At 51.2% G+C, this 11736-nt stretch overlaps 1 protein-coding gene across 1 annotated transcript in view; it reads left to right on the top strand.

Annotated features, from left to right (window-relative positions):
• B4GALT5 (UDP-Gal:betaGlcNAc beta 1,4- galactosyltransferase, polypeptide 5) overlaps positions 1–10338 on the top strand; it is a gene marked incomplete at its 5' end in the record, with an annotated part of 10780 nt that extends 442 nt beyond the window's left edge. The window contains 7 exons of the mRNA XM_010160387.1: positions 4146–4259; positions 5122–5246; positions 5903–6019; positions 6845–7032; positions 7261–7383; positions 7853–7954; positions 10001–10338. Of these exons, the coding sequence (XP_010158689.1) occupies positions 4146–4259; positions 5122–5246; positions 5903–6019; positions 6845–7032; positions 7261–7383; positions 7853–7954; positions 10001–10148 (917 nt within the window). The remainder of the gene's footprint in view (positions 1–4145; positions 4260–5121; positions 5247–5902; positions 6020–6844; positions 7033–7260; positions 7384–7852; positions 7955–10000) is intronic.
• Positions 10339–11736: the final 1398 nt, after the last annotated feature.

The raw sequence follows: 11736 nt of genomic DNA, 5'->3' as shown, positions 1-11736 counted from the left end.
GGCCAGGCTGGATGAGGCTTTGAGCAACCTGGTCTAGTGGAAGGTGTCCCCTGCCCATGTCAGGGGGTTGGAACTGGGTGGTCTTAAGGTCCCTTCCAACCCAAACCATTCTGTGTTTCTATATACTCTCTATATATCTGGATTAATTTCTTTTTATATATATATATGCGTGTGTGTACCAGAAATTCAAATGCTTCTAACTTGTATAAGGCGTGAAAAATCTTGAAACGTCTCACATGATGGTATGTTGAGCTGAAAAACCCCTTTGCTTTCCAGGAATTCAACTTGTTAGCTTCAACCAGTCAGAGGGTAAACGCTCTCAAATTCGGCACAAGGATCAGGTTTCATATTTAAAAAAATAACTTCCCAGGCTCACGCATGCGCAGAGCCCTGGCTCTGTGCACGTGGAGGACCCTGTGCTCCTAAGCTTCACTCTTCCCATGCAAGGATGAACTGGAATGACTTGGCTGGAGATCTGCCACAAATAATATATTGAACTTTGGGCAGAATGCAGGCAGCAGAGTTGCAGGCTCCCACTCCCAGGCGGTTCATCTGTAATACAAAGCTGATAACAGGATTACAAGTTTTTGTGTAAATATGGTACAGCAAAGCATAAATGCAGTTGGCTGTGCATGAGCCAGGGTGAGGCATTGCCTTCGGGCTGGTGTGACACGGAGCGTGTGCCTTCCCTCCTGACATGTCACCAGTGCCTCATGCTGGTGTGGTTGGCATCAGGCTGCGGCGCTGCTGGGGAGTTCGGCTCCTCTGTCCTCAGCCCAGGCTGGTAAGAGTTACAAGGCAAGATTATGTCCTTTTTAATAAAGAAAGACAAGCTGTGTCCTTGCTGCCCAGCCCGCGGAGGAGTGCAAGGCGCGGCCACCAGCTCGGCTGTACTCTGACCCGGGATGGGCACGGGAGGGGAATTACCAACTTGCGCAAGAGATCGACACCTCAGGTCACATCCTCTCCTTGCCAGCCCGAGCTATTTTTAAGGCTGGAAAAATAAAGTAAAGCAGACGCAGGGTGAGGAAGTAGCCGATCCCCTGATGGGAGGAGGGTTAGACATAGTCATGAGAGCCTCCATCCTGCTGCGGTCCTGGCCCTTGGGGCTCCGCGTGCTCCAAAAATCTGCTGCGTGCTCCTGCTGTCTGCAGCAGACCTGGAAATGGTTACCACATTAGCAACAGTGGTACTGGCACTGCTGCTACTGAAATAACTGGTTTTGCTCGAGCCTCATATCCGTCCCAGCTCCGCAGGCATGGGCTGATACCCCTCCTGCCCCGAGAACTCTGGCCGTGAGGACGGTTTTAGCATATACAAGCTCTGTGCACCATTCTTGGACGTCTTTTCCTGGCAGGCAGGTCAAAACAGACGTGTGACGGATGGCGGGGACATCTGGAAGGCACGTGGTACTGTAGCCGCAAGGATTAAATTAACACTGCGATCAGTGTCTTCCCTCCCCGGCTCTGTTTTTGGGTACCTCAGTAGGATCTGGGTGGGTGGCACTGCCTGGCTAGTTCATCCTCCTCACGCTGCTGCATGTGTGACAGCCAGGAGAACAAACCCACCTGGTACAGCTGCAGGGAGGGACCCAGGAAAGGTCTTGGATGTCCCCATTGTGACTCGGAGCTGCTCCTCTGCTCTGACCTACTCCTCAGGCAGCAGTGGGTGTCATATCCCTACATCCCTTCCCCTCTTCCCAGGAGAGGTGTGTGTAGCAGGGGCAGGGATGCTGCTGCTGGGGGTGAGCTGGCACAGGTCACAAACCACTTTGGGCACTAGAACACCCTATGGCCCCTCTCTGGTTGTCCCTGCTCCAGCTGCGTTGGGAGCACTGGGAAATAAGAGGCTGCCGATGGTTTCTGAGCTTCAACCTCTCCCGTACATCATGCATGCCCCAGTGAGGGGCTGGGGGAGAGCAGTGTCTTGTGCAATGCTGCCTTGTATGTGTGTCCTCCTGGGGCTTCAATTTCTGGGCAGATTCCTTAAAAATGCAATATCCCACCCTGAATGGCAGAGTGACCGAGCACAGGGTCATCTACTGGAAGCATAGTGTACTTGTCCCCATCCATCTGCATTTATTCTTTGCCCTTAGCTTTTTTCCCTCTTGTATTAAAACAGGGAAGTAATTTATAACTTTTTCAGCATTTGTTAATAGATGCAATAATAGGTTTCCTGTTCGGTGAGTTGAGAGGGGTCCCTTCTGTGCTTCCGCAAACAAAAACCGCAGCCCTTCGTGGAAAAAAAAAGAGGAGTTGAGCTGCGCTGCACCATGCGTTGTCAGCTGGACTAGGTACTGAGAGTGTGTGCTCTGGTGATAGGAGCTTAATGGGAATCTGGGTAGTAAAGTTTTAGGACAGCATTAAGCATCCAAAATAATATCTAGCATACTTGTAAGCAGAACCTAAGCGTTTTTTATATCTATCTTGACACTGAGATATTTTGGGTACCACTTATTGTCCCAATAGATTTAAATGGAAGATTTTGACCTTGCAGGGAAAGGCAACCCTCTCTGCTTTGCTTTAAAAAATTAAATTGTCACTAGATCATTTTTTCTTCATATATTAGTAATGTGGTTATTAGATGCAGCCCTTCTGCCATGGAGAATATACTGTGCTTATGAGATTACTTAAATGTCCCTATCCTTAAATATGACTTAGATGCTTAACTCTTAATGTTAGCCAATTCATTTACTTCACTGTAATTCTGGGTTTATTCAATTGCTCTCAGGATAAAACGCGTGAAACCATTTTGTTATCAATATATTCTTGAAACGAAATATATGCTTAATTTGAAAGGTCATAGCTGCTGCTTTAAAAAATAATCTGAATTTCACACTGTGTTCAGTAAAATAACTGACTAATTTAGCTACCTACAGTAAATTGGCTGTTCAGTAGATCATTTGCAACCCTTATGTCCAGGGAGGGGGGGAATGGGCTGCTAGACCTTCTTTTGCCTCTGGGTGCCTGAACACCAGCTGGTTTGTACCGTGCTGATGAGCAACCAGGGCTGCTCTTGCTTTGAATCAGCCTGGTGAATGTCAGCCGCGTGGCGTGCTTCTGCAGCTAGCTGCGGCGGGAATGCCTGTGCCTGGTAAGGTAATGGGAGGGGATGAGACCACCTCATCCTGCTAGGTCTGGGGGCTACCTGTGATGGGACGGGGTGCCTCAGCCCTAAATGGCCACTTTCCAGGACCTCTGTGAGGTGTAAGGTTGGTGCTGGTGCCCTGGGTGTTGTGAGCCCAAAAGGCCAACTCTCTGCTAAGCATGTGACGCTTAAAGAAAGTGGAGAAGCAGCATCTTCCTGTAGCAGCTGATGCCTTACTACAGGCAGGGAACTTTTTTCTGGTGCCTAAATAAAGGCCATGCTTGGCTAAACATGTCTTATGCAAAGCTGGTGATTTTCCTGTAGAAAGCAGAAGTTCATGGTTATGTAAAAACATCTTTAAAGCATCTGCAGGTGTAACAGGCTGGGTGGGGGTTGCTTAGGAGGTAAAAGGGTGCAGGGTAATGGGGAATTGGATAAATGTGCTATGCTGGGCACTGCTGTGGTGGCTGGGGCATGGGCCCTCCTCTGCTCTTGCATGATGCAAACCCAGAGGAAAGGCTATGTGTAATGTGATAGTTTGTATTGATCCTTTGAGGAGGAGGAGAGGTAGGATTTCCCTGCACAAGCTGTTGCACTGACAGTTTTTGCTGGCATTGGGATCTGCCTGGGAGCTTCCCTCTCTGAGCCCATTAGGAAAAGACCCTCTGGAGGACCACATCCTGTCTTGCTATGCTGTGGCTCTCCAGGGATAAGGTGATGAGTAGCTTTTTCTCCAGGTGCCGCGTGCAGCTCATTTTGAGCTGTTTGTGATACATGAAGGGGATGCTCAAAATTTTTCCTTTGGCCAGAAAACGTGAAGGTTTCTTCGGTGTGTTGTTGTCTGAAGCAGCCCCGGTTGCTGCAGCTGCCTGCCCCAGGGTGGGCATGAGCACCCAGCTGTGTGGCATGTCCAGAGCTCATGCTGCGTGGGGGCACACTGTGCCATTGGGGACATCCTCAGCCACGGTTGACTCTAGAGTCTGCTCCCAGTGGCACAGGGAGTGGCTGGATATAACAATGACCTGCAGCTCAAGTGTAAACTTTTTTCCATTCCTCAGATTATCCTCTTGATCTGAACCACAATGACACCTTTCTGCAAGCCACAACGTTTCTTCCTGAAGATTTTACCTACTTCCCCAACCACACCTGTCCCGAGCGGCTCCCTTCTATGAGTGAGTAGCGTCCCGATTGCCCTATACCCCTCTCCTGCTCCCTGTGGCTTTGGAGGGCACATCGTGGTGTTCCCTGGCTTGCTGGCGTTGCACCTTTCCCCGCTGGGCACCTGGCCATGAATGGGAGTGCTGTTCCGAGCCTGGTCCTGTCCTGGGAAATCATTGTTTACCCACTCGGACAAATTAATCCCTGCTATGTCGGAGGCATGTCTCCCCACCGAAGCAGGAGCCCATCGCTTGGCAGACATAGACAAAAGATGGATTGTGCACTGGGAGCTGGTGAAAAGGCTTCGCCAGCCCTTTTCCGGGGGCAGTGGCGATGGGGTGGCTCTTTACCCCTCGGCAGCCCTGCCAGTCCCAGCCTGGAGCTGTGCCGGGTACAGCTGTGCAGGGGCTGCTGTGGGAGACAGGCTGGAACCACCAAGGGAGCTGCAGCGGGGAGAAAGCTTCCACCACAGCATTATTGCAGCGGAGAATTGAGCTTTTGGGGGTAAATGTTTCCTAAAAAGGGGAAACTGTTCTCTGCTGAGGTGGTGGGGTTTTGTCTCCTGGAAATCTATGTGGAATAGAAGGGTACCATGGCCAGTGTGGGTTTCTGATGGAGAGCTGAATCCAACAGTGGCCAAAAAGGCTGAACAGAACCAGCGGTCAGCATGCTGAGGAGATGGAGGGTTTACAGGTCATGTCAGCAGCATTTCCTCATTGTTTTTGTTGCTGCTTTGGGAAGAGAAGAGGCAGCCTGCATTCAGTGCTGGGGATGGGGGGCAGGGATGCAGCAGAGCACTGTCTGATCAGGCACTGGGTGCCCCAGGACCACAGTGTCCCTGACCCCCTCCTCTGCTTCTCCCTGCTGTCTCTGCAGAGGGCCCCATCGATGTAAATATGAGCGAGATCACGATGGAGGACATCCACCAGGTCTTCTCAAAAGACCCTTCCATCAAGCTGGGAGGCCACTGGAAACCGAGCGACTGCTTGCCTCGCTGGAAGGTAACCGGGGACCTGGGGAGCCTCGTGTCCTCCCTGCTGAGCATGAGGGAACAGGGACACCCGGATGGGTAGTGGGAAGATGTCGATGGCAGCATCTGTGATGTGCTGCAGCTCCAGAGTAATGAATATAAGGATCTCTGAAGTGTGGGGCTGCAGTGCCTGGGGAAGAGATGCCAAGCTCAAGGGCTGCTTTAGCGATGCATGAGTCAGCTCTGAGCTTCTGCACAGACTGCTAAGGCAGGGAGCTCGCCTCCCACCCACCCTGCTGCCCTGTCTGGGGTAGGACGTGACCCAGAATGGCAAGGTGGCAGCGCTGGGGACTCCAATCCCCCGAGGGTGGTGGCTTAGGGCAGCATGGTAGCAGTTGCTTGGCCTCACTTTACCCTCCCACCCCTGAAGCGCTGGGCTGAGGCAGCATGGGGGAGTTGCAGGTTTCCATCCCACTCAAGCTTGTGCTGAATTTCCCCAAAGCAACAATTCCCCAAAGGGTGAATAGGATGTCCATGTTGTCCATGGGGATGGAAGGGTTTCAGGCTGGCCAGCCCTCCATGGGGGAGCCAAGAGACCATGTTTAGTCCCACTCCCCAGCGGGGGGGTCAGTCTGTGGCAGGAGCCACTGGTGCGGTGCCGTAAAAGCTGTGTCCTCTTCCTCTCAGGTGGCGATCCTGATCCCATTCCGCAATCGGTATGAGCATCTTCCCGTCCTCTTCCGACACCTTATTCCCATGCTGCAGCGGCAACGTTTACAGTTCGCCTTTTACGTGGTGGAACAAGTGAGTCAGCCCTGGGGCGGTCGGGGCGGCAGCCGCTGGGGCGTGGATGGGCTGTGCTAGAAATGTCTGCCGAAGCTGCAAGCGTAGCTCGGCGCTGTGTCCCGAGGCACTCACCTGCCAGATCGCATCGTTCAAAGGTTTGCGGTTCACGTTGCAATGCTTAAGTTGTCCCATTTTGCCTAAAAAATGGCACAGCGAAGAGGTGTGCCCAAAAATGACTGGTTTAATCTAAAAAAAAATTAAGTAGAGATTCAGGGTTTGGGTTTTTTTTAAAGCTTGTATTGGAGGAGGTGCTTTTAAAAAAAGACAACTTTGAACTGGGTATGTGCATTTTAAATAATGCAGCGTTATTTTTGTGTATCTCTGTAGTAGTTGAGGGGAGCATCCCCTATGCACAGGAATGTCCTGACCAGAGTTATGAGTTTGTCTGGGCAGTAGCTAGAAGACTTTTGTGAATCTAAAGCATAAGACTGTCATTAGAAATGTACGTGAACCTGTCACTTAAGCGATCTGGCTTCGTCTACCCAGTAAATGTACCTCCATATTCAGCTCTATCTTAAAAAGATTGATCAATATTGGGGTGGGTGTTTTTTCATGTGTCTGAGTAATAAGACTTTAGCATCTTCGGCTTTGCTCCTTTACAGTAAATTGAATATTTCAGTCTCGGTTGATCTCACTAGTCTGTGTGTTGCCATACATCGTTACCTTCTGCGGCACCGATGTGGGAACAGGTTGCCCTCCGCAGTTTTCTAGACAAGACTGAGAGTGCACACGCGAAGCACCAGCTGCACGGGGCTCCCCTTGAAGGAACTTTCTCCCTCCTAGGCTGGAAACCAACCCTTTAACCGTGCCATGCTCTTCAACGTTGGCTTTCGGGAAGCAATGAAGGACTTGGATTGGGACTGTCTCATCTTTCACGATGTGGACCACATACCAGAAAATGACCGTAACTATTATGGGTGTGGACAGATGCCGAGGCACTTCGCGGCCAAGCTGGATAAATACATGTATCTGTAAGCACTGTTCTTCCCCACTACCATAATAATTCAGGAGCTGGTGTTGGATTTTATATGTTTTTTTTAAAGGCAGAAGACGAATCTGGGTTTGCATGTTGGGCTGTGTGTAAAGCGACCATGAGAGGGGAATAGAGAAAAGCATCCTCACAGCTCGGGCTCTCCCCACGCAGACGGGAGAGCTGCAGCGCTGGCTGGCACTGCCCTAACCCCTTCTCTCCTGCTTAGGCTCCCTTACAACGAGTTCTTTGGTGGGGTGAGCGGCCTGACTGTCGAGCAGTTTCAGAAGATCAACGGTTTCCCTAACGCCTTCTGGGGCTGGGGGGGCGAAGACGACGACCTCTGGAACAGGTATGGGCTCAGGCAGCATCCCTGAACTCTGTTTTTGGTGGTGGCTCTGTGAGCCAAGCGTGGCACGTGGTACTTTTGTGGCTGGTGCTGGGCCTGCTGCTTCTGCTTCTCCTGCCTCCATGGCTTGGTGGGAACGGGGGCTGCTCCAGCCTGCACAGGCAGTAGGTTGGAAACAAACCGAATTCCTGGTTAGGAAATTACTGGCTTTGTGTGCCATGTCCCACGCTGCTGAGCTCAAACTGATCTCGGCTGAGCTGAAGCCTTGAGGTGCCGAGTGCCGTGTGACTTGCCCAGAGCCCAGGCTGGAGCGGGGAGGTTTGCATAAGCTTAGCTGCTGGGTGGAGAGGCAGAGCTGCTGTAAGAGCCCCAAGCACACTAACTGTGCCACCTGCAAGGGCTGACAGCGCAGCAAATGCAACAGCTGATTTTTATTTAATTATTTATTATATTTTTTCCCTTTCTAACGCAGAGTGCAGTACGCAGGCTACTCAGTGACTCGACCAGAAGGAGACACAGGGAAATACAAATCAATTCCCCACCATCATCGGGGAGAAGTGCAGTTCCTAGGAAGGCAAGTGAATTTTTTTTTTAAGGATCCCAAAGCCCTTCATGCAGTGTGTGTACAGTACAAGGCTCCCTGCAGCTGTTGGAGGGCACTCGCAGCCTTAACTCCTGAAGGAAACTAACTGCGGGTGATGGAGGCAGAGCACCGCCTGGATTCCTCCATTATGTTTTCTACCCCACATCCCTGTGATGTGGGGTCTTTGCTTTGTGGCTGTAGCTGCTTGGATGCCATCCAGAAGAGGGGGCTGTCAGCATGGCAGGCTGAAGACTTGTCCTGTATCTTGAGGGGGAGATGTTCCTAAAAGGATGGCTAATGCCAAATATCAGAGGAGCTTCTGTGTGTGTAGGAGAGCCTGATCTAAGTTCTGAAGGAGGCCTTGCTCAGCCTGCAGAGGGCAGGGGGGCAGCTTTTAGGGTTTGAGTTGGAGGGTGGCACTTGCACTGGTTTCATCCCATGATGGTGTATGCAGACAGGGAGATGGCAGCAGCTCCAGCACAATTCCACGACAGCACTGAGATGGAGCAACTGCTCCCTCTGTTCTTTGCTTCCTGCCTCTTGGCCCCAGACTGGGTTGGGTGTACGGAGCCCCTGAATTCAGGGCTTGCTCTCTTGTGAGACTTCAGACATCCTTCGGGAGAAGCAGCTGCCCCTGTACGTAAGGAGCACAAGTATTGCATGAACACATTGTCCTTTGCAAAGGTATAAATTCTCCCTGGAGCTTTCCAGGAGAGCTCTGACCCCTTTGTCCAGGAGCCAGGGTTGTTTTGGGAAGTATGAGGGTTAGTCAAATGGCTGCATTTGCCAGAGGAACTTCGTGGAATTTGAGTCTTCTGAAAACTATGCAAGGGAAAACTGGAGAACTGGGATTGAGCTCTTGTTCCTAATGCTTCCCTAGTTTTCTCCTGGCCCCAGCCAGGAGCCCTAGTTCCATGTCAGCAGGAGCTGTGGGGCAGTGCTGCAGGAGGGGGTCTGTGTGAAGTCGGGCAAGGCAGCAGTTCGCCCCGGTGAGGCTGATACCCGTGCTGCTGGGTGCTCCTGCCTCGCTGCCCTGTCTACAGCCCAACACCCAGCCTAAGCAAGGCTTAGCAATAGATACCCATAGTGTCCTGCCTCTGAAACCTCTGCTTCCCACAGTGCTCACCCACTAACTGCTGCAGTCTGAAAGCCCTTCTGCTTCTCCCACCCGAGCAGGGGGACCCGACACTTCTCACTGTGGAGGAGGAAGTGCTCATCCAGACAGTGTGTCCTGCCCATGCCCTGATGCTGTCATCTCTTTGAAAGCAGCTTTGGCACTTCCCTCTTTGCTCTCACCTGGCATCTTCCTCTTCCTCCTTGGCACAACCCTTCCCTGGTGCTTCTTGTCCCTGGGTCTCAGCCCCAGCTCCCACTCCCCCACTGGTGCTGCCAGGCCCCCAGCACTGCGGTGCAGACAGTGAGTGCCTTGTCCCACCGAGACATTTCTACTTGTTTTATTTTTTCCCTCTCACCTTTAGCCCTTATCACATCATGCTGCCCCTAAATTTGCTTGAGGCTGTTTTTAAGCACCAGCTGCAGTTTACTTCCCCAAAGCATCATTCTTCAAGTTTTACTTCCTCATCCTCCATCCATCCCTCGGACTAAAACCTTTTAGTTCTGCTCTTATTCACGGTCCAATCTCTTAAAAATGGAAAGGGCCACAGCACCCATCAGCTGCTTTTCTCTGGGATGTTTTGGCTGGTGAGGGCTCAGCAGGACCCCTCCTCCTAGGAATGGGACCTGCAGGCTTCAGGCAGGAGTTACAGGTCGTTTTCACAGCTGAGTGCTTGCTGGTGGCACAGGGCATTTTGCTCTCCATCAAGTGATGGACTCTAATTTTCTAAAGTTTGGGATATTTACCAACATGGAATATAGAAAATGTGATGGTTATCTTTATTAAGGGCTCAGGAATTTGTTGTTCTGTAGCCGCTGCTGGGACTGGCTGTTGTAAGCGTGTTCTAGTAGTGTTGGGAGGACTTTTGCAGGGCTCTGTGGGGCACGTGGGAGTGACTCTGGCCTCTGGTTCTCATCGCACAGGTATGCCTTGCTGAGGAAGTCGAAAGAAAGGCAAGCCCTGGACGGCCTCAATAACTTGAACTACTTTCCAAACGTCACATATGACGCCTTGTATAAGAACATCACTGTTAACCTGACACCGGAGCTGGCTCTGGTGACCGAATATTAAGAGGGGAAAATAACTTTGCTCTGCCCTTCACCAAGAAAGCACCACGTTGGACTTTCTTTTCCAAGGGTTATCAAGGACAAGCAACACTTTGTCTAATGAAGGATCACAGTATTTTGGAGAATAAGGCTGAAAGTGCACGCACAAATTGCCCTAGCTGTACCAATCCAGCCCGATACTCGTGCAGCGAGCTCAGCAGTCTCTTTCTTTTTTCTGCCACTTGCTTTCTGGGTTTCAGGACAACAGTTCGACCTGCTGCTCTCGTCTCCACATTCCTCTTCCAGCAATCTCCGGCACTGGGACTCGCCTCGGATGTGCTTTGTCCTCCAGGAAGTGGCTCAGCTGAGGGACTCTGGCTTCTCGATGGCAAACATCGGGAGCGCTTCAGTCGGCACCTGCCCTGGTGGGAGATCAAACGACTTCTAATACCGTTCTTCTACGTCTGTGTGGTTTTTTAAATGACCTGCTTGAAGTATATACAACAGAATCGCTTCTTAAAGAAGTGTAAGTGTAAATATGCTGTGTAAATTCCCCCTTTTTATTTTTCTCCTATGGCTCAAATCCAAGCTAGAGGTTTACATACGGTCACTCATTTTAGTCTTGAATTCTGTAAACACTTGTGTGTGCATCACTGTACTTGTGCAAGGTGTTCCCTTTTAAGCCAGTGAGACTGCTTGCATGATTTAAGCTGTGCATACGCAGAAACGTTGATAGGACAGGGCCCTAAACTTTCCAATGAAGCAGATGAGAAATACAGCTGTGTCATTGCTCATTCCAGAAACCATAAGGGTGGCTTTTTCCAGCGAGAGTGAAGAAATAGGAATATTTATGGAAAAAAACCCTCCCCTTTCTGTCACTTTTGTAACACGATGTGCAAATGAATCCAAAAGCCATAAGAAATAAAATCCCTTGCCTTGCTCTCTGTCCCACTGATGGCAAGTGTGAGCTCAGCAGATTGCTCAAGAGCCCGCATCCACGCGCAGCCCCCAGACCCGGCTGCTCCTGCTCGCGTGCCGTGGGGTTGGGGCAGCTGGCCGTAGCACACCGAGCCCACCCCGGACCAGCAGTGCCCTGCCGTCGCTCGCATAACCTGACGGTAGGGTTGGGGAGGTTTTGGTTTGTGTTTGTTGTGTCAACCCAGCGGCGCGCTGAAGAGCTGCCCGAGCCAGGCGGCGCGCTGGGCTGTCGCCGTCAGCACTTGCGGAGGGGCAGGTTGTTGCAGGCTAGTGACAGAAGTGAAGGACGCATGAATTGGGCTCGTGAAAACATGAGGACCGGGAACCAGAGGGCTTGGTCTGACACCTCCTCCAAACGGGAGTGCCGCTCCCTTCTCCCGTCAGCCATCCCCTCCATCCCCACAGCCACTGGGGCAGGCTGGGCTCCAGGCTCTCGCCCCACCGACACTCAGTCCAGTCCTTACACAGCACCTACACAGTAACTTTTACTGGACCTCTCTGACTTGAAAGTAAATACATTGGGGGTTGCTTTTTAATTTGTATTTATGCATAACAGCGGTGGGAACTTAACCCCTGAAGTACTTTAACTTCTTATTGCGTTGTTTGCCTTAGGTTTCCGTAACTTCTCATGGTTT

Source organism: Eurypyga helias, unplaced genomic scaffold, assembly GCF_000690775.1.
Source record: "Eurypyga helias isolate BGI_N326 unplaced genomic scaffold, ASM69077v1 scaffold26831, whole genome shotgun sequence".
Classification (NCBI taxonomy): Eukaryota; Metazoa; Chordata; class Aves; order Eurypygiformes; family Eurypygidae; genus Eurypyga; species Eurypyga helias.
Note: the sequence above shows the minus strand (reverse complement) of the source record. Positions and strands in the feature narration are given on the sequence as shown.